Source organism: Coptis chinensis, chromosome 9, assembly GCF_015680905.1.
Source record: "Coptis chinensis isolate HL-2020 chromosome 9, ASM1568090v1, whole genome shotgun sequence".
In the NCBI taxonomy this organism is placed as follows: Eukaryota; Viridiplantae; Streptophyta; class Magnoliopsida; order Ranunculales; family Ranunculaceae; genus Coptis; species Coptis chinensis.
In genome coordinates, this window is record NC_141464.1 from 37,625,889 (window position 1) to 37,652,264 (window position 26,376).

At 35.6% G+C, this 26,376-nt stretch overlaps 3 protein-coding genes and 1 long non-coding RNA gene across 5 annotated transcripts; 1 reads left to right on the forward strand and 3 right to left on the reverse strand.

Moving 5' to 3' along the window:
• Positions 1-6,248: 6,248 nt before the first annotated feature.
• Positions 6,249-6,902, forward strand: LOC147475852 (uncharacterized). Its single transcript, XM_086585553.1, has one exon. The coding sequence runs from the start codon at positions 6,249-6,251 to the stop codon at positions 6,900-6,902; it is 654 nt and encodes a 217-aa protein (XP_086441679.1).
• Positions 6,903-9,608: 2,706 nt separating this feature from the next.
• On the reverse strand, positions 9,609-12,788 carry LOC147475853 (phospholipase D zeta 1-like). Of its 2 annotated transcripts, XR_015208603.1 has the most exons (7): positions 12,660-12,788; positions 12,442-12,556; positions 11,361-11,500; positions 11,140-11,235; positions 10,341-10,455; positions 10,037-10,108; positions 9,609-9,787 (listed from the first exon to the last, which is right to left on the reverse strand). XR_015208603.1 is itself a non-coding variant. In XM_086583831.1 (6 exons), exons 1-6 carry the CDS (start codon positions 12,713-12,715, stop codon positions 9,757-9,759), a joined length of 510 nt encoding a protein of 169 aa, XP_086439957.1. In that variant the 5' UTR covers positions 12,716-12,788; the 3' UTR covers positions 9,609-9,756. The 2 variants fall into 2 exon arrangements, 1 of the variants encoding a protein (XP_086439957.1); XM_086583831.1 differs by lacking the exon at positions 10,341-10,455.
• A 1,628-nt stretch (positions 12,789-14,416) lies between these two features.
• Positions 14,417-19,090, reverse strand: LOC147475854 (uncharacterized). The gene is made up of 3 exons (XR_015208604.1): positions 18,758-19,090; positions 17,094-17,558; positions 14,417-14,504 (listed from the first exon to the last, which is right to left on the reverse strand). It is a non-coding gene; the product is annotated as an uncharacterized LOC147475854 (long non-coding RNA).
• Positions 19,091-19,464: 374 nt separating this feature from the next.
• Positions 19,465-22,638, reverse strand: BRD4 (bromodomain 4). Its single transcript, XM_086583829.1, has 5 exons — positions 22,094-22,638; positions 21,443-21,492; positions 21,189-21,269; positions 20,292-20,817; positions 19,465-20,199 (listed from the first exon to the last, which is right to left on the reverse strand). Exons 1-5 carry the CDS (start codon positions 22,235-22,237, stop codon positions 19,648-19,650), a joined length of 1,353 nt encoding a protein of 450 aa, XP_086439955.1. The 5' UTR covers positions 22,238-22,638; the 3' UTR covers positions 19,465-19,647.
• Positions 22,639-26,376: the final 3,738 nt, after the last annotated feature.

Here is a 26,376-nt window from a genome sequence, read left to right on the forward strand (position 1 = left end):
AATTTGTTTAGCTATTGTTGATTTTTAAAAAGAAAAGTTAATGTTTTTACTTGAATTGTTTGTTAGAACTTATGTGGGTATTTTATAATTATTTTGGGCTTGAAAAGATTGTTAAAGTGTACCCATTCATATAGGTATGGACCTTGGGTGTTTTTAGACCCATTGGAGGCCCATAGGTTACCTTAAAAATGACTTAAAACATGGAATAAAGAAGAGTCGCGAATTTTCTCTCAGAAAAATATGATTATTCAAAATCAAAACCCTAGCCTCCAATAAAAAGAAGGGGAAGAGGAAGAAAAGAGAAAAAGGGGACGCAAAGTATTGGGCTCACCGCACTATTGATATTTATAGTTGTTTTTACATCTTGTAGACTTAATAAGGTGAGTTATATTTATTTCTTTTATTGTTTCCATAGAAATAAGATATGTTGTTTGTTATGTGTGATCATATGGATTGTATATTGGGAGGATAAAGCCATTAATAAATTGTATAGAGTTTTGTGAAGAAGATGAACAGTTAACAGTAAACACCATTCTAGAAAAGTTGTCTGCGCAGTCTTTTAATTCTGTTCAGATGGAGATCTTTCCGCACACGGATGTCTCTCAAATTTAATCCATAGTTTCCTGACACATTGTAGTCTGACATATTAAAAATTTAGACAGATCCAACGGTTGGATTTCTGTCGAGGCGCGCATAAGCGTGACACGTCGTAGTGTTTCTACACCAGAAACACTGCAGTGTGCAGTCTTTTGTTTCTGCTTAGATGGTGTCGTTTCCATACTCGGATTTCTATGAAATTTAATCCATAGTTTCCTGACACATTGTAGTCTGACATATTAAAATTTTAGACAGATCCAACGGTTGGATTTCTGTCGAGGTGCGCATAAACATGACAGGTCCTAGTGTTTCTACACCAGAAAAAACTGCAGTGTGCAGTCTTTTGTTTCTTCTTAGATGGTGACCTTTCCGTACTCGGATTTGTATGAAATTTAATCTATAGTTTCCTGACACATTTTATTCTTCCATATTAGATTTTTAGATTTATCCAATGGCTTGATATCTGTCGAGGCTTCCATTAGTGGGACTAGTCGTAGTAGAAACTACACCAGAAAACTGATGGGTGCAGTCCTTTGTTTTTGTTTAGATGGAGGTCAACCTATTATCGGATTGACCTCAAATTTAATCCATAGATTCTTGATATCCAGTTAAATGACATATACAAATTTTAGGCAGATCCAATGGTGGGTTGTCTGTCAAGGCACGGATTAACAAGGTTGTTAGAATTAGCTCAAGTTTAAAATAGATATAGTTGGGTGGTTACATGATGGCATTAGATGGTCAGTGGTTATTATACTTTCGATATATTCTTACTATCGTGAAAATATTGGTGTGGAATGAAAATATATCTATATGTTTTATTTTATCGTGATTATTAAAATATTTGGAGAATTGGTTAAGAGCTACGTAAGGCTTGATTCTAATCTTCAAAGATTGGATACGTAGGCAGCCTTATGTACAGGTGCAGTCACTATATCTATAATATATATATTAGTTTGTGTGATAACTATGTGATTGTGTTAGAAAGTAATCGTTGTTTTGATACTACATAAATATATATGTGTGAGATAGAAGTTGTATATGAATATAGACTTTAGTATATGTAGATCTGTTTTGGACTTTAGTGTGTGTGGACTTGAATTTGGGTTAATGAACTATTTGTTTATAATATTGTATATATGAGTGTGGTTATGTAAATTGTATTTGTTTGATTATAAGTCCGTTTTACATTAAATGATGCTTAAGTGCTTGATTTGCCTTGACACGCGAAATGACTCTCTACATGTGTGGTCTGTTTTGACATGAGTAATGCTAGTATAATTATAAGTGATAATAATGTTTTAAAGTGTCGCCCACATCTTTAGAACTCTCCATGCCTCAGGATTTGGTAATGAGATATTATGACTTGTGATGTCATGTGATAGATGGGTATTCATTGAATGTGCCATGAATGACCCGGGTATTCATTGAATGTGCCATGAATGACCCAATAGTTTGGACTGCCCTAGAGAGGAACTAAGGTATTCGCCTTGCGGGTTGGTCGTATTCCTTGAATGTACGGGAATGTAGGTTTGGGTATTCCTTGAATGTGGCGGAATGACTCAGGGCATTCATTGAATGTGCCATGAATGGCCCGTTAGTGTTATGATGGGTATTCCTTGAATGTGGCGGGAATGACCCAAGGTATTCATTGAATGTGCCATGAATGACCTGATATTTTGTTATGCCCAAAGGAGGCTTTGTGATTATGTGTATGGAAAGCCCGAGATGGTCATGACTCACAAGTTACGAGTTTACAAGATAAAAATATGTTTCGAGGCTTATATCCCGCTTGGGACATATGTCTTGTAGTGGTACTCGGTGTGAGTGAGGCACACGGATATGTGTGATTTGGCAAATGTGTGTAGTGCAAATCGTGGAGTAGGAACTAAAGGTTGGGCTGTGTCTTTGAATAAATGAGTCAACGAGATAATTAATAAGCAAAAGTAAAATATTGATTTTACGCGTGATGGAGTTATTGCATATGATGTATATGATTTCTTATAATAAATGCTTACGTGGTTTGTATGAGTTGATACTCACAAGGGATGAATGTACTCCTTGGTTGTGACTTTTTCTCGTTCTCATAAGTAGACGAGTGATACTAAAGTAAAAGTATATGAATTGTGTAATGTTATGGATATGAAGTGTAACGGTAAATAATATTAGTAAATGATTGTGATTTCTATGTGATCGCGAAAATGACTATAACTTGATATGTTATTACGAAACTATTAATGACTTGTGATAGTCTGAGATCTATGGTTATGCACGCAGAAACTTTATGACGTAATGATGTCATATGAATGACTACCCTTGATGAAGGTATTATGATAAGTGGTATTCCCCGAATATGCGAGACGAACCAGGTAATATCAATTAGACTTAATTGTCTTAAATGAGGTTTGGTTATGAATAGAATTTTGACTGGCTGAGATAAATCATTTTATTGTGATGTCTAACTCGTTTTGCGGGAGGGGTAGGATCTATTAATCTTTTCTCAGGGGACGAAATATCCTACCCTAAGACGACGTTGGCTTAAAGGTAAGGTATACCAAACACATATTTAATTAGGTTGTCATATATGCATTTAATAAATGGAATGTAAGTGGTATTGTATTGTGAGTTATTTTGGAAAGTTGGAATGACGAAAATCTTGTTATATGAGATTCTTGGAATTTGTATGTTGGGGTGAAATCTTACTTGGGAAGAAACTACACCGCTTTTGGAAAACGGAACTATATTGTCTTCCAAGTTGAAATTGTTTGAAATGTTACATTTATTCATTTAAAAGATTATTATATATTTTGTTGTTAGTCTACTCATACCAAAGAAATTCAATTTGTCAATCCATGTTTGCTTTGTTTTGTAACGGGGTGTATTCTTGGGAACATAGATGGTGGAGTCACAAGGGATAAGGAGACGGATTTGGAGTTGCTTTTGGAGTCTTCTCGTTTAAGATTTTCTGAAGAGTGGGTTAGTTTCTTTATAGTTTAATAATGTAATTTAAGAATATTTTTTCCTTTTCGTTTCTTTTGATTTCAGTTTTTGTATATATCGTGTTTGATAACAGGGTTTTGGGTTTTGTTTCACCCCGGGTTTCCAGATAATTAAATATAATTGTTTTAAATATTGTCTGGAAATTTGGGGTGTGACACCTACGCTCTGATACCAATTGTTGTAAATAGGACAATGCAAAAACAACGTTACCCATAACAAATAAATCAATCCTACACAAGGATCGATCCTTCTCACTAGACAAGACTTCAACACCCTCCAAGCAATATCCCAACACTTCTCAATATCAAATAAACAAGTATCTAAAGTAAAACAATTAATATAAAGAAGAACAAACCATAAGATGAGATATATCGTGGTTCGGCAATTTGTCTACATCTACACTGCAAGTTCTAAGCTTTACTAGATGTCCGGAGTAACAGATTACAAGTCTATCTATTCACTCACAAAAAATAAACACTCAACTCACAAAGAATTGCTCTCTTATAATCTCTCTCTTTCTTGGTTTTGGTTAAGTTAGGTTTCTACAGAAAAAACCTATATTTATACTATTTCAGAAAACTTCCGAAATAAGTCAAATTCGTGCTGAAATACGGTGGAGTGTGGGTCGCACCCTCGAAAAGCCAAAGTCGAGCGCGGGTCGTGCTTAATCGTCTGGAGGTCGACCAAGGCATGAGCACGGGGCGCGCCCTTGTCAAGGCAAAAGTGAGCGCAGGGCGCGCCTTACACGTGAGAAAGAAAACACACATTTTTCTCTACATTATTAACTTTGGTCTTAGGGATAGGGATTTCAGCAATGCACTTGATATTCTATGTAGTGTATGCAACTCACGAAATGTCTTTGAGGAGATAGCATATATCTAAGAAACCAACAGAGTGCTAGACAAAGGATGTGCATATGAGTCCCCAAGTTGCTAATGGATCCGTTTGTCTTTAAAGTTTGAAGTACTAATGGTAATCTCAGCTTGGTTTGTTCCTAAGTTATTCAGTACTAGGGAATGCCCGTGCCAGTCGACACTCTAGACACATTATTTTTTAACAACACCCCAAGAGACCATCTCTATGGTAGCACTGGATCAATGATATAACCATTTCCAGCAGTTTTATACTTCATAATAATCATTTCATACGCCTACTCAAGTAAGCTTAATTATAGCAATTTTATGCATTTCATTTCTCACAAACCAACTCATTACACATTCCCTTTATACATTCTTTAATTCAACATATATCAGAATGAGAATGAGAAAAATAAGGGGAGAGAGCCTTCAATAAAAGCATCATCATTTTTTTTTAAAATAAATAAAAACAATCCAGCAGAGTTTCCTCTATATTTTCAACATTTCAAAAACTTAAATCCTGTCATAACCTGAAAATCAAAACAATACAATGCTCATATATCAACCATACCAAGATATATAATTTCATATTTATACATAACACAAATTACTTCTAAAACTAAAAGACAACTCATTAAACATTAAAGAAGACTCTGTATAATTTTTCACTTGGGACTAATTCTAGTAATGGAAGGAAAAAATAAAATAAAATAAATACTCCAAGCCCACTGAGTTCCTCATTTCTCTCATTCTCCCCTTTATGCATACTACTCACACCAACTTGAAATTGATTAGGAGCTCCTAGAACAACTTTAGTTTGATAGAAAACTCCTAGGATTTAGTATCGGTATCTACATAAATAAAATTTTGCAAGATATTTCACTGTTAATCCTAATTAGTAATGCCTAGGTAGAACTTCTATCACATGAGAAATTCCAAATTAAGCAGTCATATCTAAAATCGTGTCTATTTCTCCTGAACACATAAAGACTCAGATCGCTCTCGGATCCTAAAGTCATCAGTCAAGGGTGCATACTTAAACTTGCTCATAGTTACTTCAAAATTCACCAAGTTAATACACCTTTGATGGCAGAAACATGTATAGCCATGTATCAAGGAAAATGAATAATCGTGTGAAGTTAATCAAGCTTAGTAGTAATTGTGGGAGAAAAAAGAGAAGGCGCGGGTCGCACCTTGGGCAAGGCCAAGTCGAGTGCGGGTTGCGCTGAAGGTACTAGAGGTCGACCCAAGGCAAGAGCGCGAGTTGTGCCTTGAGCAAGGCTAATTGGAGCGCGGGGCACGCCTTAGTCGGTTTTTATAGAGATTTGTCAGATTTGTATGTTTTCTTTAAAGGAAACTCTCAAATCCTTTTGGAAACTATAGACACGAATATGCACTCATGTTGTGCTATATAAACATGTTTTCTAAAACCAACCAAGCAATATAAAACTTTTCTTCTCCCCGCGGACGTATCACTTTTGGCAAAACCACTATAAATCATTATGTTTTGTCTCTTTAATTATGTTTAATTCTACATGGTATCGTGCTATATCTAAACACAATCTAGATAAACACAATACACTAAAATCCAAAACCAAACCCAAAGTATAAAACTAATTTCTTGGAAGTCACATCTCTATATATCTCTGGTCTAGGGCGGTTTCGCTATTGCTTGGTGGAAAGAGGAAATTAGGGTTCATTAATGGTGCAAAGGTGTGTCCTGCCATTGATGATGCCGAATATGAGAATTGGGTTTCCAATGATCAACTTGTTCGATCTTGGTTACTCAATTCTATGGAGTCTACTATTGCTGGGTTTTTTACTTTCTCTAATTCTGCGAAGGAGATGTGGGATTCAATTGAAGATTTATACGGAAACCAGAACAATTATGCCCGTGTGTTTGAACTTCAACTCTTAATCGGTGTTTTGCAACAAGGTGAGAAAACTTTTACAGAACACCTTGGGAATTTAAAGAAATTGTGGGATGAGTTAAACATATATCGTCCACACACCATTGATGCGAAGACTCTGTTGAAATGGGTTGAAGAGGATAAAATCTTCATAGTATTTTGTAGTCTTAAACCAGAATATGAAAATTTGGAAAGCAACATTCTAATGGAAAACTCTCTTCCATCACTTGCTGCTGTTTGTGCAACTATTCAGAGGGAGGAAACAAGGAAGAAAACCATGAACTCCAAGGTAAAATCCTCAATCTCTGAATCTACTGTATTACTTGCAGAAAACGATTTTAGAAAAAAGTCACAGGGATTTGAAAAGGGTAAGGGAAAAAGGGAATCGTCTCACTGTGATCATTGTGGAAAGAACTGGCACACCAAAGATCGTTGTTGGGAATTATATCCACATCTTAAGAAGGAAAAGGAACTGTCCAAGAAAGAGCATGTTGCTGTTGCCAAGACATCAATGTCCAACTCAGATATTAGTCATTAGTTGAGTCAAATTCTCCAACAACTCACTAAGTCCATGTCTTCTAGCAAAGGTCAGTTTGCCTCAACTCATGTGTTAGGTAATTTACATGCCTATTTTATTGTGCCAGAAAATAGTAACTCATGGATAATTGATTCAGGGGCTACTGATCATATGGCTAATTGCCCTGCCTCTGTCCATAATTTTATGTCCAAAACTGAAAATCATAATATTTTCATAGCAAATGGTTCCACCGTTCCCATTCTAGGTAGTGGTCAAGTGAATTTTTTTGATAAAAAACTCAAGAGTGATGCTCTAGTTGTTCCTTCATTCCCTGTTCAACTTCTATCTGTTAGAAAACTAATCAATTCTTTAAATTGTGATGTCATTTTTTCTCCTAACTCTGTCGTCTTTCAGGATCGAAAGTCGAAGAGGACGATTGGTGAAGGAATTTATTCCAATGGACTCTATTTGTTAAAGTCGCATAAGAAGGCGTGTCAAGCTAGTGATTTACTTGAGAGTCGTATTTTGCATAAAAGACTTGGGCATCCATCTAGTCATGTCCTGTCAAATTTGTTTTTGCATGTTTCTTTAAACTCTGATGATGTTTGTGATGTTTGTCAATTTTCTAAACAAACTCGTTTATCATTTCCAAACTCGAATTCTGTGTCAAATAAGTTGTTTGAGTTAATTCATTCTGATTTATGGGGACCTCCTCCTGTTAATTCTTATGATGGCTATAAGTATTTTGTGTTGTTCATTGATGATAAATCTCGTGCTACATGGTTATATTTATTGAAATAAAAAACTGAGGTTGTGACTGTATTCAAGGATTTTCATACTATGATTACTAACCAGTTTGGTGCTAATGTCAAGATGTTTAGATCTGAAAATGGCACTGAGTTTTGTAAAGGTATGTTACCTGAGTATCTTCGTAGCCAAGGGATAATTCATCAAACTAGCTGTGTTGGCACACCTCAGCAGAATGGCGTGGCTGAAAGAAAGAACATACACCTTTTGGAGACCACTCGTGCTCTTATGTTGGGCATGAATGTTCTTAAGCACTACTGGTCTCATGGCGTCTTAACTGCTACTTATTTGATTAATCGTCTTCCCAGTTGGGTTTTTGGTTTTAAATCCCCATTGGAAGTGCTCAAAGCTAGGCCGCTAGATCTCTCTCATATGTGAGTGTTTGGGTGTGTCTGTTATATGCATCATCAAGCTATTCATCGAGATAAATTTGATGCTCGGGCTACTTGATGTGTGTTTGTTGGTTATTCTACCACACAGAAAGGCCACATATGTTACAATCCTGCGACAAGGAAACTGGTTGTCTCTCGTGATGTCCGATTTGTGGAATCTGAAACTTTCTTTAACGATTTAGCTGTGCCTGGGAATCGGTCCCAGGGGGAGTGTTTGACAGATTTGGCACCTCTCCCAGCTGTTATTACAGCTGATTTGGTTCCTCTCCTAGCAGTTGGCGAAGGCATTGTTCCTGTCCCAATGGTTGGTGAAGGTATAGTTCCTGCCACTGAAGAATTGGGCTTTACTGAAGCAAGGGCACGTTCACAAACTTAGTATATTAAGGATGGGGCGCGCTCTGGTGCTTCTCTAGCTCCTCCAGTTTCTAGACAATCTGAACGAGAGAGACGACCTCTAGTAACTCTCAAGGATTACTATAAATCTGATAGGGAACGACATCCTCCAGTGACTCACAAAATTTTTATTCTTTGCATGATGTTACATATCCTCTACAGGAGTATATAACGTATGGCAATATCACTTCATCTCATCATGCTTTCTTAAGTACAGTCGATGACGTGAAAGAACCCAAGAACTTTAGAGAAGCTAACTCTCGTCCAGTATGGAGAAAGGCGATGCAAGAAGAACTTCGTGCTCTAGACAAGAATAACACTTGAGATATTGTTATGCTACCGTATGGAAAGAAAATTGTTGATTGTCGGTGGGTGTTCAGAAACAAGTTCAACAGTGATGGTTCCTTAGAGAGGTCTAAAGCTCGACTTGTTGCAAGGGGATTCACCTAAACTTATGGTCAGGACTACAATGCAAGGAGACTTTTGCACCAGTTGCAAAGATGAATACGTTTAGAGTTCTTGTATCTCTAGCTGTGAATCAAGACTGGAAATTATTTCAGATGGATGTGACACAATACCAAAACAGGATATTCTTAACAGCGCAGAACCGTTACTAAAAATATTTGTAACGGTTTATTTCCGTAACTGTTTGGGCGTTATTAATATGTGAAGTTATTTACTTACGGTTTCTAACCGTTACAAATTCTTTTTAGTAACGGTTATTTAGTGTTACTAAAATTAATTACTAACGGTTTCTAGACTCAATCGCATTAAATATTTTGAACAATATTAACGGTTTCCTTCAATTTCTAACGGTTTGTACACGTAGCTTAATAAATATATTAGTAACGGTTATAAGAAATTAGTAACACTTTTTTGTGTAGTATGTGTTACTAATTGAATCATTTACTAACGATTTTTGCACCCATTTCTAACGTTTTTCCTACTTTATGAGTTTTACTTAATGAAGAGCTTAGTAACGCTTTTTTGCCGTTAAAAAACAATTTCGTATTGAAAAAAAATTAATTTTCTCCTGTCACACGGTTACCACATTCACCAATCACCTGCATAAATGCCCTACTTTTTTTGAAAATTCCATAAAAGTTACCAATAAACAGAAAACCTCACAAATACATCCAATCAAGTACATACTCCTTTATATTACTACAAATCACAACCAAAAAGTTATACACATAAAGAACATGCGAATTTGGAAATTTGATACACAAGGAAATAAACATTTTAGATTTGTCAGGGAACTCATCATCTTCATCTTCGACTATCTAGGCCTCGACACTCCATAAATCTTGAATCCTGAGAATAACATAAATTAAAATACATAAGACAGACAAAATGAAATAAACATCCATACCTGAATTCAGTAAATACTAATTTCAAGTATAATTCCAAGTATTACCCAAGTACCTCAAAAACTTTCCAGCCAAATGATTTTTTGCAAGACAAAACCTATATGAGTGCATAATGCCATAATCATACATTTATATTCTATTATCTGACTATAAGCCTTGTTTGTTAAACGATAAATGAGATATGATAACTAACCTCCATAAAACCTTCCAGCTAAACAACAGCTGCAACATGTTCTTCTCTAAACTGAACATACACATTGCCCACCTATACCAACAAAAGAAGCAAATTTGCATTATTACGTTAGGTTCCTGATTGATATATTTTTTCGTGGGTTCAACAAGATATATAAAATTCTAAGACTACATCTCGGTTCATTCAAAATTTGACATATATCATACCAAACTATTCAAGGCTTTTTATCCCTAGTGTATTCAACATTCTAACAAGCCTATAATTAATAAATCATGTATATGAATATATTAGAGTAACTACTTACCTTCCCTTTGTACACCCGTCTCCAAGTAAATAAGTTGCTTGACACAAGTGAAGATTGTGCGTATGTCACTTGTTACAGACCATATCCCAGAAAACATAACTTCTCACACATATGTCTAAATACAATGAAACTTGGTGCATTAGAAAACAGACACATTGAACTATCTTTTCTGCATACGTAGAGGATACCTAAATTTGACTCTAACTATGTCTACATTTAACTCAAAATCAGTCCAGTACACTGAAAATTTAGTTGGACCAGTCCACCTTTCGATACCCGTAACTCCCAGCTCAAAAATCCAAATACCATGAAATTAGAGCCGTTAGAAAGTAGATACATATCACTAACTTTACTGCCAAGATCACTAAAACACAAATCTAACTCTAACTACAACAAAATCGAGCGCGAATCAGGCCGGCGCAGCTTTCCTGGTAGGCTAGAATGCCATCTTTGGACATGCATAACTCTTAACTCGGATATCCAAATACTATGAAACTGGAACCCTTAGAAAATAGATTTAGATAACTACCTTTTCATCCTAGGTCACTATATCCAAAAACCCACTCTAACTAAGACAAATTATAGCATAAAGTCAGACTAGCAAGTCTACAAGTCTGGTATATTTCCAGTTTAGTAACAGACCTCCTTAATTCAATGTCAAACTTTCGGGAGATAGAGAACCCTAGTTTAATAGTGATTCTAACTGAAATGAATCAATAATAACTTGCAATCTAGATTATATAACCTATCAGATTACAAAGTGAAAGATAATATTAATCAAGCTCTTGTGCATTCTTACCTTTGGCTGGGTGTGTTATACCATCCGAAGCATAAATCAAGACCACCAATAAAGCCAACACGGTAATCAACAATAACAAGTTTTTCATGGTGTGACCTGTATGTATCCGACAATGATCATAGCACACTTGCCAGGCCAATGCCGATTACTCAGAACATATATCATTACTCTAATTAAATCCAACATGAAATTTATACATGTTTCCCAAATAAATTACATACCATAAATAAACTCCAGTTGAGAAATGGTCTTGGTAACGCAGTACTTTAACATTTTCATGAATGCTAAGAAGTCTCCGCTTACTATACACACTGTTGATTTTCAAAGCAATGGCAACTTCCTTGTAAAGAAGAATGTAAATCTGAAACAGACCACAACGTCATCTAATAATCATTAAAAACATATATATCTAAACATCTCAATTCATCCATTATAGATCTTAATCAAAAGATAATCATTTCTTCTACATAAGCTGCTTACATGAGTACTTCAGATTTGTACATAACTGTCTATGAGGCGCTGATGTATTAAGGTAGGAAGAGCCTTTATATGTTCCAGTTAAGTAACATAAGACAACATAATTCAAGAAAATCTATTTTAAGGCCAATGAATTGCTTTCATATATTTGAATTCTTCCTCATCGTGCATACACAACCACATAAAAACGTTTACGGAAAAACAAAACAAAAACCAGACTGTTTTGTTCCCTACAACAAAATCAAGGTTAAATAGCCTATTAGCATATGCTATCAGACAAAGCAAGTGACAGTGGAAAGCATGCAAGAACAAGGCACAACGCCATGGGGACAAAAGTGTTATTTTAGCAAAGTCATGAACAACCATTTGCCTTTATTCTTTTTAAATTTCATAACTCGTGATGTTCAAATGTAGACGAAATCTAATATTTCTGAGATGGACATGCGCGAGATCTTATTGATTGAAACAAACTTTTTTACAAATATAAAGTTACAATTTTATTTTCCCTAAACCTTTTAAAAAAAACCCTGATAAAGGTGGCATTCCATCCCAAGACCTTGGGACCAGACTCTCAAGGCTTCACCAAAAGACTAGTGTACACCAGAGTCACACCTATCTAAGTATCCACTATTCTATATAAAACATGAAGCCCTGTTGACCCCACTCTCCTATTTGGCATCCTCTTGAATGAACATACCACGTAGCCAACTTACCAGCTCATATATACATATATGACCATTGTTTTTATCAAAAAAATTCAATACATTTTAATATCCAAAGCATATAGAAAAGGATGGGTCTAAAGATGTAAGGAGAAAAAAGCACCTGAACCCCTTGCTTAGCTTTTGCCTCCATTAAAGCATCGAGCCGAGATGCCATGTGCATCAAAAGGACGTCGTAGATACAGTTCAGGACACATCCACCAATCAGTAATGAATATCTGCAATGAACGTTCAAACATTTGAAACTTTTCTGATTAAACAAAAAGATAAATATTGGAATGGTTTTTAATTCAAACACACTCAGTGCTAAAGGAAACAGACCTCTGACTTCGCTTCCTCAATTGCTGAAGCAATTGCTCCAAATGCTGCTTGACCATCCACAAACCATTGGGCCTCACTACCGTCCTCAGTCAAACCCCTCGGTGGAGCAAAAGAACCAAAACGATGGGGTGACACCATCCTTCGGTAGCCTTAATCCAAAGATCATTAATTTCAGCGACCCAATCTCTAACCTTAGAACTAGTTCTTCCCCTTAACTTTACATTCCGATTACCACAGGAAACCTTTAAAATTGTGAATGGAAGTTAGATTGTGAGGAAAGCAGAGGTACCTACTAAATGAGTCATGTGCATCGTTTAACATAGTGAAGAGTATAGACAACCTTTTCAGACTTACACAGAGCTAAACACAACTAGACCCATCAACAGGGATATTGCAACTGAATTGGCATACCATTCGGGAACCAATCATTTTCTTCCCTTCCCAAAAGAAGAGGAACAATCACCATACTAGAGAAATCAGGGCCATTGAGATTACCACACTAAATCCAACTGAAAAATTTCATAACCGAGTCGAAAAAACCAAGGAAGCCGAAGTGAACAAATACAACCACCAACAAAAATCGTGGACATAAACCAATGCAAAGACTGTACCAAACTCAAAGAAATGAAGAACAAGAATAATTTGTTCTCAGAAGAATTTCAACAAACAAATTCCCTACCATATTGAATCACCCAATAGTCAACACCCAATCAAAACAAGCCAATTAATCATCAACTAAAAGGAAAAGTAACAAACAAACTTTTAATTCAGTTTAGCTGCTGCGATGCGAACCAAAAACTCAATTAACCAAACCCTTTGAAAAAGACAACCAATTTGTTAAGGTTTACATAGAATTTAACTAGACATAGAAACCAGATACATAGAAGAGAAAGAAGAAGCTAGCTTAGGGTTACTGATTCGTCTCCCTCATTTAAGAAAGCCACATCCTAAAATGAAGGAACTTCGAACAATATTTTATGCACCAAAAACGCACAAATCAGAACCCAAAAGTAAAAATTAAAGAAATTATTGTAATTAAACATTACCCTCTAAATCTAAACGAAGAATAGAAGAAAACAACATAAAGAGGAAACCCTAGGTTTTCAAGCCCAAACAAAACTATAGGAAGAACTAAGAAGAAGAAAAGGAGGAGGAAGAAGTAGTGAAGTACCACGAAGAGCAACGATAACAGTTATGTTCTGAACTCTATACTGTGGCCTGTAGGTGGGAGACGTGGTGGATGCCATTGGTGGTGTTTGTGTTGTTATGTTCTCAACTTTATCATGGAACTATATTTCAATCGATCTTTGCCTACGGTTTATAGGGGCGAAAAATAACTTTAAGCCGTGGAAAAGGCTTCCACACGAGAATCCAACGGATAAAATTGTGGGTAGCAGCCACGGCCTAAACAAAAGTAAAAGTGAAAGTCAAGAAAACAAAATTTGATACATATTTTGTCCGACCAGGAGATCAAAACAAGCTGTGGAAGATGGGTTGAACAACCAAAAAAAATCAGCAACTACATAAAACCCTAGTGCAAAAATTGGAAAATGAAAATTGGAGTGACAAAATTGAAAATCTAATTATAAACACCAATTCATTCTCCAATGCATCCTCTAAAACCCCAAGTATGAAAGAAATTAAAAAGAGAGAATTAAAAGAAAATGAAGATGTAAACATTAAACCCTAAAACCCATGATTTTCCCAACTCTTAAGCAAATGAAAAAAGAAAAGACGGGTCGAAAAGAGAAAAATACCTTAATCGAAGAGAAGGGGATGATGATTTAAGCTCCCCTCATTCGCCGATCGATCCTCTACATATCTAAGTTGATGCCCTCTCTGAAACTGATAAGAGGAAGATGCCGCAAGAGCTTCAGTAGATTTTTCCTTTTTATTTTATTTCAGTTTAATTGTTTCCAACAGTAACTAAAGTGTTACAATACCGCGAGCAAATAATTCAATAAATTATTCGATATTTACTCATAGAAAACTATGATTCCTTACACTTATCTACTGTTAGCAAGCTACTAACGGTTAAGAACTGTGACAAAGCAGAAATAGTGAGCGTTAGAAATCCACCCAAATGGTGTAGTGTGAAAAATGAATTCTTACACAGAGATCTTAAAGAAGAAGTGTATATGAGCATTCCACTTGGACATCCGAAGGAGACTAAGGTCGGATTAGTATGCAAGTTAAAAAAGGCTATCTATGGACTTAAACAATCTCCACTAGTGTGGTATGCCAAGCTCAGTTCTGTTCTAGCTATGACCGACCTTAAGCAAAGTGATGATGATCCTTCCTTATTTGTTAAATCTAGCAGGTCAGGCTTGGTTATTGTTCTTATTTATGTTGATGACATAGTTATCACAGGTGATGACCTTATTGAGATTTCTAAGCTCAAGGAGTTACTGCACAAGAAGTTTGCCATCAAGGATCTAGGTGTTATGAAGTACTTTCTTGGGATCGAAATTGCTTATTCAAAAAAGAGTATATTTCTAAATCAAAGAAAGTATGTGTTGAATATTTTGAGTGAAGCAGGAAAGCTGGGGGTAAAACCATCTGATTCTCCAACTGACAGTGGAGCCAAGTTGGATAACACTGGTGATCTTCTTACTGACATTGGTCAGTATCAGCGATTAGTTGGTAAACTAATATATTTAACTATTACCCGACCAGATATTTCTTATGCAGTGAGCTTGGTTAGTCGTTTTATGTATGCTCCAAGGACTCCACATATGAAGGCAGTTTCTAGAATACTGCAGTATCTGAAAGGGTCACCAGGCAGAGGTATTTGGATGCGGAAAAATGGGCATACATCTATTACTGCTTACACAAATGCTGATTGGGTAGGATGTCCAGTTGATCAGAGGTCTACTTCCGGTTATTATACCTTTGTAGGAGATAATTTAGTCACTTGGAAGAGCAAGAAACAGAATGTAGTGGCTCGTTCTAGTGTAGAAGCTGAGTACAGGGCTATGGCTTCCACCACCAGTGAAATTATATGGCTTCGCGCTCTTCTGAAGGATTTGTGTTTTGGGTTGCATCCGCCAACTACACTTTACTGTGATAATCAAGCTGCTATGCACATTGCTACAAATCCGGTGTTTCATGAGAGAACTAAGCATTATCGAAATTGATTGTTACTTTGTGCGTGAAAAAGTTCAATCTGACATTGTCACTACCTCCTTTGTTCGAAGTGACCAACAGCTTGCAGACATTTTTACCAAGGGACTTCCAGCTTCCAAGTTCCATGATATTCTCTCCAAGTTGGGTTCGCTGGATATCTTCGCACCAACTTGAGGGGAAGTGTGGGAAAAGAAAGAGAAGGCGCGGGTCGTGCCTTGGGCAAGGCCAAGTTGAGCGCGGGTCGCGCTGAAGGTACTAGAGGTCGACCTAAGGCAAGAGCGTGGGTCGCGCCTTGAGCAAGGCTAATTGGAGCGCGGGGCGCACCCTAGTTGGTTTTGATAGAGATTTGTCAGATTTGTATGTTTTCTATAAAGGAATGTCTCCAATCCTTTTGGAAACTATAGACACGAATATGCACTCATGTTGTGTTATATAAACACCTCTGTAACACAAAAACAAAACCAACCAAGCAATATAAAACTTTTCTTCTCCCGTGGACGTAGGTCGCCACATTGGCACCGAACCACTATAAATCATTGTGTTTTGTCTCTTTAATTAGGTGTTTAATTCTACAGTAATACATGTTTCTTTGAGTGCCTCGAAACAAAGATTATGTTAACCAATTTCTTTATATTAAACCGTCGTCAACAATTTAATCGACAACACCTATATGCATACAAAAATAAATAATTAGAAAGACTATTAGTGAAGCCATTATTCATGCATTAAACAAAAAAATCTTTATAGGATTATCTGATATTATTCATGCACTTTACTACTTACTATTTTTCTAATCTTGAGTCAATACGAAATGGAGAAAAAGAGGAAATAGTCGAAATTCAAACTATTTTAACAATGTGAATCAATTATAATACCCTACAAATATTATCTTAAAACCAAACCAAATCAATTATAATGCACTGCCATTATTATCTTAAGGGTCCCCAAAATGATCAACTCCGCACCACTCCAATCAATTATTCTACAAAATTTATTTCAAATGAATCTCAAGTCTTTGTCTCCCATTGAAACACAACAATTAACAATGCTAAAACTTAAGAACGGTAGTTCAAAGCAACAAATGCAACTCTTTAAGTAGGTTTTGTATTTCTCAATTCGATTAAAATCCTTGAAGGAGTCATAGAAATACCGAAATGGAGAAAATCGTAAAAGAATCGAATTGAGTTCATTAGAAAATCGAATTGGTACAGTTGAAAAAATAATCGAATTGGTACTGTCTAGATAAATGGTAGACATACTCGAAATAAATAGTCATCAAAATAAATAGGTGGCCAAAGAAAAACTTACTCTTTTTCCGCCTTGGACTCGAAGCTTTGAGGGGCAGATGCTACTATACTAAAATCTCATTTTGAGCACCTTTGACAATCCCTCCTGTCGTGTCGTACACCAAGCAGTAGAGTATACAATCCTAATCCTTGTTCAAGCAATTACCCCCTCCCATTCAGGCATGCACTATGCTATTATGATTGGAGCTATCCAGTAGCTTTAGCAATGACACTCGGCATGCAATAGTGGAATTAAGGTAAATCCAATCAAAGAAAACCGCAAATTAAAAGGAAATCCAAAAATTAAAAGGAAATGGAGAAATGGAGAAACTCATGCCTCCATCTTCAACCGAAATTAATTGAAAAAGAAGAAAAAATTAAGAGAGTTCAATGATACCCATTAATATTCTAGCAAATAAACTCACCTTTTTGTGCCATGGTTTAGATCTCATTCGGTTCGAGTAGACGAAGTTCGATCTCTCGGAAGCTGTTCCCATACAAAATCATCAAAACAAACAACGACAATAGATTTAGAAGGAGGTTCACTTCTCACAAATAAAAATGTCTATCATTCACCTTTACTTTTTTGAGTTTTTTTTTCAAATTAATATATATGCAACAACACTTCTACTGGAAAACGAACTGCTCGAGACGTTGAAATTAAATCAAGGTTGTAAAAGAGCAACTTGGAAAAAATATAGGGGGACAAACAAAGAAGTTTGGAAATAGCTCAAGACGTTGGGTTGGAAGAGAATTCCACATTTCTAGAATGAAGAGAGCTATAGAAGAAGTAGAGTAATCCCCCAAAAGATTGAATAGCAAACTCGGCTCAAATGCAAGAACCCTTAGTTGTAAATTCATATACTCTTCTTTTCAAACTCAGGTGGTCAACACATCCTATATTACAAAATCAACTAACTGTATTTCTACGTGTATAATGTAGCTGTAAATGGAAATAACCTAAGTTCTACAAAATATATTAATAATCGCTCCATTGTCATTATAGCATCAAATCTGTAATTCCAACTACAAAATCCTCAAACATTTTCCAGCATTGGTCTCCTTCTCATTCTAAGTACATAAACTTAGAACTTACACATTCTAATTTGGAATAACTCAATCAACATCATAAGTGCGACTAAAAACAATCTTAATCAGATTTATTTCACTTTTCTTTTACCCTGCGAAAGTCTGCTTCTACAAAAAGCAGTAAGTTCACACGAACTGCATCTAAAATAGCACTTTTCTTATGTCAAAAAATATTTCCCTTGTGTCGTCCCTCACTAATACACTATTCACAAAGCAGTAACTTACACTCAATTCCTGTTCCACTAAAAAACTGACTATTGAACAAAGTGTGCTTAAAAAAAGCTTATCAGTTTTCTATATTCCAAATTAAACTAAAAGTCATAATAAGGTGAAACCAATAATTTCTTTATTTACTCATTCAAGCTTTATAGTCAAATTAGTATAAAATTCTTTCTCAACAAACATAGATAAATTCTTCGCATAAGGTTTATGTAGCTCATTTGGAAGTGCTTTTAACCATGTCTCTTACACTAATAACTCTTCCAACTGAACAAAACTCATTCCTTCGTCTTAAAAAACAAAATTTAAACTCTCTATAAAAAAAAATTGGACGGATAAATGTGAAAGTTAATTAATTAATAGAAGTTGTTTGATTACCTTTAGCTTTTGAGAGTCTTTCTGTGCAAATTTTGAGATTTTTTTTAGCACTTGCAACGGATTTGTTCAGCTAAATTCTACTTTTTTGCTCTGTGGTGAGAATCGATAAACTTTGTAGAAATTAGGGATTTGAGGTTTTGGGATTTGGGATTTGGGGATTTTGTTTTAGGAGTTTGTAGTGAGAGAAAAAAAAAATCTAAATTGATGCTATTCTGGCTCGAACCCGCGACTTTGTGTAAGAAAAACCCGTAAAAACCAAGAGGGACTTGTTTCTAAGATGGAGTTGTTTCCGTTGATGTCACATTTCAAAAATTAAATCGGAACACCAAGAGGGACTTGTTTCTAAGATGGAGTTGTTTCCGTTGATGTCACATTTCAAAAATTAAATCGGAACACGCACATCTCGACCATTAGATATTGGTCAAAATGATATGGACCGTCTTTTGTGTGTTATTTTGTCCTGTAGCGAGAAAAAAAAAACAACACCTATCTTATTAGATAGATCATTTAATGTCAAAATTTTGGTGTTTATATTCCACAACAGCGAGGTTAGGGCAGGTAAGATGCACGCAGCTTTACCCCTTGCAAAGAGAGAAGCTGTTTCAGCAACTCACAATGGGGCAACCTTACTTATCATATTCATGATCATGAAAATTAATTGCTTAAAACGAAAACAAAAACACCCAAAAAAAAATGAAAATGAAAACTAAACAAGAAAGATAGTGAATATAACAATAATACAAAGGGGCATTCAGTGCCTTCTGTTGTACAGTTGCATTGAGCATGAGTTTCCTTTTTCTACTTGCAAAATTCACCCAAAATCTACAACTTTTCTACAACATAGAAAAAGAGTACTCAAGCAAAACACGAAAACTACATACTCAACAGTATCACCTTCTACGAGCTCTCTTCCTTCCATTAACCGGAGTCTCAACCCGCTTCGACCCACCAGTTCTCCCAACCTTCACCGGCCTATCTACTCCCTTTTTAGTCACCACCTCCTTTGGAGTCTCAGCATTGCATGCTTTCTTACTTTCTCGATTAGGACTCACTCTGGCAACAATTTTTCCAGCTACTTTGTGGTTGCTGGAGTGTGCACTTTTAGACTTTACAGACAGATTAGACAACTTTACAGGTGGATAAAAGGACTTTACAAGTGCATTATTACATTGTGGCTGTTGAGATGGAGGAACAGAAGAGCCACCACATGTGCCAGAAACTCTTACATTTTGCCAGGAAGTTTTGGTTAGAAATTCTCTGAATGAGATAGCAGCTCTGTATTCCCGCGATTCTTTGCTGTAGAAAACAATAATATTGGAGCATAGCAAAAGCAAATCTCGGTACAGTTCTCTTGTCGATGCAATCAAACGGTCCGAAATTCGAGATCTAATGGTGGTCAAATCCATGTGTTGTCTGATTGTTTTCTTGTATCTTCCTCTTCTCTGTAAAGCATTAAAAGGCATTTTGTCATTTAAACAGAAAATAACAAACAAATTTTAATAAAGCATGAGCATCATATACGTCTTATATATACCTGGCTATCAGTCCTTTTAGTAAACAAAGTTGTGCTCCCATTCTGCATGAGGATAGAATCTAACAGACTCATTAAGTTGACATTTTCCACCCTAACTATCTGAACTTTATCGTCATCATCATTGAAAGATCTAACAGCCCGATCACAATCGCCCGTTGAACGAATTTGATCTTTTTCACTCATACACAAGTCATAATTAAATTCTTTACTCACACATTCTTTTCTCTTTCTCTTCCCTCTTCTCTTTCTAACGATATTCTCATTACTTGTTGCATTTTCTCCTTCTTCCAGCTTCATTTCAGCTTCACGAGTTGACAGTGTAGCCACCGGAACCTGACATTCCAGCGACCAATCGGTCTGAGTTCCTTCAGTGGCACTACTGCCGGATAAGCCATCTTTAGAAGGAAAACTGACTTGTGCCAAGTTTCCGACCGAGGGAGGCGATTCTGTGCGGCCTGAAGCATAGTTGGCATTGGGGTCTGCATTCTTTTGGCATTTCAGACTCTCAAGCTTTGATTCCAAAGAGCTGAAATATAATAATCAAAAGTTAATAACTACTAATCAGGTGGTTTTCTATGGTGGAAATTGAAAATGCATGACAGGCCCGAGATGAGCACCAAACTTGAACAAAGCAAAAGACCCAGTTCATAATTCCAGACCAAAATGAGTCAGGTTTGGAGATAGCAACTCACAAATTTCGTTACAGACCCAGTCCCATAGCCTAATGGAACAGAAGGGTTCATTTTTCTTAAGGTGCACATTTTTCATTTTTGTCATAATCTTGAGAATATTTGTTTGATTAAAATACTATATTTAGCCTCTCTATCATAGTATCAAGTATAAACAAATATAGAATAGACAAATTTAATGAACACCAAGTAATGAATGAATACTGACCCAATGGAGCCTTCAGACTTCTCTATCTCACGCTTCAACTCCGCAACACGTTGCTTTCTTAGTTCTTCAAACCAAGCATTGCTGTTTAAGGAAAAACATGTATCAAAGGTGGTCCGTGGTCCAGCTTTGAACCTTAAAAAAAGGAAACTTATACCACATGCACATGCTTTGTGACCATAACCAGCTAGACAGAAACTCATTTCTTAATCATTGAATACTAAAAAAAGAATGTAAGGGATATTTTTGTAACTTACGTGCATCCCGAATAACGTTCTTGTATATCCTCGTATTTGGCTTTGCACACCTGCAAGTTGATAAAACTTGTTGTCAAAACAAAGTTTACTTAATTTAATCTAAACCGTGTGGATTATATTTTACTAAGGAAAACAGAAGCAGTCAAAAAGTTTTATAATTATCCTCTTATGCTTTTTTCTATATTCGGTTTGTTTGTTTGTTTAATTTATTTTTTTATTCAATGTTACAAGAATATTTAATCCCTTTTTCCACTTTAAAATATGCGACAAAGAACGTCTCCAAATAAAGTTCTTGATCACATACACCTGATTTCAATTATTGGCTCTTCTAACCCACGTGTCAAGTTGGATAACCTATTTTTTTGAAAAAAAGTGGGCCCACTTGTCAAAAAATAAAAAGGTAACAAATTTAATTATCTTACATAAGACGTATAGAATAACTAGTTCTCAAAAGCCGTTTCATTAAACAAAACGCGATAAATCCAAGAAGAAGATTCTCACTATCCGAGAAAACGAAATCCATTACTTCTCACTACACGACAAGTTTATTTTTAAGACGCAAAATGAATGTAAAAATAGTTTCAGATATTTACGGGAAACTAATATTAATGATGATTTGAAAATATCACGAATATATCGTGAGAAAATAACCTCAGGCGAGAAGTAATAAGGGCAGAAAGTTCTGGATCGGAGTTCTGCCGCAACAGCGTCCCAAGAAAAAATACCATGCCTTAAAACAGCACCACCAAGAACAAGTTCTTCCCACGTTCCCCAGTTAAAACCAGTGTCTTCCATACCAGCCCTACACGTGCCCCTATAGAAATAAACCTCCTTAATTGTTTGTAGTCGAAAATTTTGAATCTTTTGAGAAGGAGATGGGTTTTGGGAATCAATTTGATATGAGAGAGAGGAGTAGTTTTTTTTTTTTAATGAAGAAGAAGGTGGTTTAGGGAAAATGATTTTTTTATTTTATTTTGAGGGGTCTTTTATATGACAGTAAAACCCAGGGGTGGAAAACGAAAACAAATTTGAAATGGGTACACGGGGTTATATATGTTGAGGAAATCAGAAATTGAATCGGTTTGGATTTGGGTTTGGGTTTTGTTCTCAAATAAGGAAATGGTTTTTTGTTTCTCGTAATTTTACTACATGTCCTGTTTTCGTGATTGAAGTTGTCCTTAGATTTCTCTGTCCAGTCAAGAGCCTAGCGTGTTAAATGGATTCGATTTTGATTTTGATTTTGATTTTAATTTTGATTTTGATTTTGATTAAGAGCCTAGCATGGGAAGTTTTTTTTTTTTTTTTTTTTAAGTGGAGGGTTGGGGTCCTCTTAAAAATACCAATTACATTTTCCTCAACTAACTTCATTCTCTCTTGCTATGACAGCCAAATAATTAGCTACCTTACTAGTTTTCTATAAACATGATGAATATATCTAACTCTAGTAAAGTCATCCTGGATATGCTTAATTTTTGTAATCATGTTTGGCTTGTTTGCACAACCCCACAGTGTCTCCTCCTGTCCATTTAAAACTGCCATCAAATTTTGTCTGATGCCACCAAAATTCACATATGTTGATTTTAGTTGGATTTGGGTTTTCGCCAATTTCCTGAATTTGTCAATTTTTAGTATTTTCTTTTTCCGGAACATAGTTTAGAGTTGTGAGTAGACCCTGATTTGCCATTAAAATCCGTGAATTTTTTTCCTTTCTTATCTTTCTTGGCGTACATAGTGAGTTTCTCATCCAATGGTGATAGCTTAAATCCAACAATGCCTCCACCACACACCTATTTCATTTACACAACTTCGTTAACTCTTGCTACTTTTACCAAAAAAAATTAACTCTCGTTAAGACTCTATTTGATTACTCTACCACTTCTCCCTTCATCAATAAAAAAGAGAGGCCAGATCTTCTCCACCCGGGCGTAAAAGATCACATTTTACACCTTACAAAAGTAAATTGACACCTGTCTACATATTTCACACCCAAAACAAAGGGAAGTAACGGTGTTAGATAAAAAAAAAAAAAAAAATGCTACAAATCACTAAAAATAAGGAAAGATGTTGCCAAATATCCAAAACAAGATTCGAGCTTTTCTTTGAGATTGCTGAGAACAAAGAAGACTATAACAAGTTCTATGAGGCTTTCAAAAAGAACCTAAAACTTGGTATCCATGAGGATTCCCAAAATAGAACCAAGCTTGCTGAATTGCTCAGGTATCACTCAACCAAGAGTGGTAACGAGCTGATTAGTTTGAATGATTATTATCACTCCTTTACATGCCTAGCTTTGTTACGCACAAAGTGAATGCAAAGAATAGATCAACACTATTAGTCAAGACTTTGGTGAAGACAAAGTGAATTGAATGAGTAATAGATCAGCACTATTAGTCATCAGCACTTTGGTGAAGCCCATGGGTGTTATCAGTCATGCCTTACACTCAAGCTAAATAACACTCAATGAGACATGCATAAAATCATCCCTGTTGTGGGATATATGCAAGGCAAAAAGTTTCATCAAGCAAGCTAGTTTAGCCTATTTTAAACTTCAAATCCATGTAAAACCAAGTAATTTAAGGAAAACAATGTTCTTAATTTCATTGCTGAAGTTAGGCATTACAAAGTTACAATGTACTAAGTTGTAAAATTTATGTGTCATTTGAACCTTCTTCTACAATTATTTTTATCTAAAATTTGTGATGAGTAGTGAGGAAAAAATGAATGTATCAAATCTGGAAGCATTTTTTGTGGAGGTTACCACACCTTCTTTTCTTTTTGTTTCTCCATTTTCCTTTGAAGTAGAGAGAGAGAGGGCGAGAATGTGGAGATAAAGTGATAAACCAAACCACGCACGGAATCTCTCTATTTTGTAGCCGTTTGTTTGTTTTTTTTTTTTTTTTTTTTTTTGGATTTTATCTAACACTGTTAGTTGGGTAAACTTTTGGAGTTAAATGAGTGAACATGTGTCAATAATTCTTTGTAAGGTGTAAAATGTGATCTTTTCCACCAGGGCGGAGAAGATCTGGCCTCTAAAAAAAACTCAATGTCAAATTAATTTGTGCGAAATAAAAGCTCATGAGCCAACAGTAAACTAAAAATAGAAACTATTTTATCACTAATAATACTATAATTTAGTATGTTGCTCAAAAAGTAAATGGGCCTCATTGAGAGCCCAATTGGGGCATTACCACATGTACACCCAATATTAACCGTAGTTAAGTTGCTAAACAGGGTCTAGTAGGGTTCCAGATTTATTTTCCTACATTTTAGGCTGTAACAAAGAAGTACCAAGTTAACTTCATGAAAATAAATGTACACGTCTGCTGTAACAAAGAAGTACCAAGTTTAACTTCATGAAAATAAATGTACACGTTTGCCATTCATGAAAATGAATGTTTTAGGCTGAGCAAGAAGAGATTGTAAATAGCAGGCCATCAACGCAGAAGGGATTGACGCTGAAGGAAATCAGACAGATGTATTATCTTAACAAGGCATATATATATATATATGCCAGTTACCTAAGCATTCTACCATACTACTCTATAGTTTTCATTCTTGAGAACATTACATTAATATAGTGTTTCAACAAGATTTGCCAAAACACACCAGTTGAGGGGGTTAGAAGTGATCTTTCTGGAGATTGGAAGTGATCTTTTTGGAAATTGAGAAGGAGATAGTTGTTGGAGAAAGAGGAGACTAGACTTCGGTTTTTAAGTTGCATACGTACCTAAAGATATTGTTTGGGATCAAGTCTTGATTGCGTAGTTCTAGAGAATAACAAATGTTGGATTTTATACGTATGATTGGTAATATATAGTTACTTCCTCGTTCTCTAATATTCTAATCGTGAGATAAAGTCATCGAAAACTTGCTGGGAAATTGTCACACGATATGAAATTGATGGAAGTTTTGTGAACGAATCTTGAAGGTGGGCAAAGTTGTGGAAGTTGTTTGAATTGGTCAAACAACTTCCTCTTCCAAGTGAAGACACATGTTTAATTGAATATCAAATATATAGAATTTGCGTTGCGGTAGGTAGGGTCAATTTGGGTATGAGCGTGGGCTTTTTGGGCTTTGAGCATATGCTTTATTGTAGGTAAGTAAGTAGGCTAGTTTTGAGCGTAGGCTCTGAGTGTGGGTTAAGTTTGTATTGAATTGAGCTTTTATTGGGCCACATTTGTGGGGGGTTGGAACATGTAGCATACTCAAATTGTGAAGGTGAGGCAAAAAAGAGATGTCAATATATATGAATGGCCGGTTAGTTAACATTTCATATATAATCTTAATCTTGGTCTTGTTGTAATGTCACAATTATATTTCACTAGGATTTAGAAATGGGTTCTTCATTTTAACAGGTTATCTCATTCCCAGGGGCTAGAAAGTTGAAGTTTGGTTCAGGAATGTTCACAAGGATCCTAAAGTTTAACCAGATAAAAAAAAAATAAAACCATCTAGATGGGATGTAAGTGTTAAGAGAATTTTAAGATTATATGTTCGTACAACTAGATTATATTATATATGTATCTACAATTGCATAGAGTTCTATCACCTAAAATATTAAAATGTGTTTAGGAATATACACCAAAACCAGGAATGAACTTACCTTCCATATGCAAGTGGAATCAGGTTTTGCTCTGGAAATGATCTAGCTAAGCTAGAGACTGCTATTTTCCTGCATTATTTTCTCCTCAACTATCGGTATGTTCTAATGCTTTTAATTCCGCTGGCCAATCTATAAAAAAGACTAGCTCACATATATTCATGAATGTCTTGAGGTACTTTTGAGACTTAGTAGGTCCCACCGTTCCAAGAATTGAACTTGAGGAATAAATGTCAATTCTTTCATTTTTCACCAGTGAAATAAGAATTGTTTTAGGTTTTTGTATTGTTTGTTGGGAAGAAATGTAGTGATAAAAATATTCAGAAAATTAGTT

What these genes read in the sequence shown, in the direction of transcription:
- LOC147475852 (XM_086585553.1), top strand. Translation starts at nt 6,249, where the DNA reads ATGGAGTCTACTATTGCTGGGTTTTTTACTTTCTCTAATTCTGCGAAG.
- LOC147475853 (XM_086583831.1), bottom strand. Translation starts at nt 12,715, where the DNA reads ATGGTCAAGCAGCATTTGGAGCAATTGCTTCAGCAATTGAGGAAGCGA. An exon ending in TCAACTGGAGTTTATTTATG is followed by an intron (nt 11,236 to 11,360) that starts GTATGTAATTTA and finishes GGATACATACAG; the next exon opens with GTCACACCATGAAAAACTTG. An exon ending in TATAACACACCCAGCCAAAG is followed by an intron (nt 10,109 to 11,139) that starts GTAAGAATGCAC and finishes TTGTTGGTATAG; the next exon opens with GTGGGCAATGTGTATGTTCA.
- BRD4 (XM_086583829.1), bottom strand. Translation starts at nt 22,237, where the DNA reads ATGGAAGACACTGGTTTTAACTGGGGAACGTGGGAAGAACTTGTTCTT. An exon ending in AAGTCTGAAGGCTCCATTGG is followed by an intron (nt 20,818 to 21,188) that starts GTCAGTATTCAT and finishes ATTATATTTCAG; the next exon opens with CTCTTTGGAATCAAAGCTTG. An exon ending in CTAAAAGGACTGATAGCCAG is followed by an intron (nt 20,200 to 20,291) that starts GTATATATAAGA and finishes AATGCTTTACAG; the next exon opens with AGAAGAGGAAGATACAAGAA.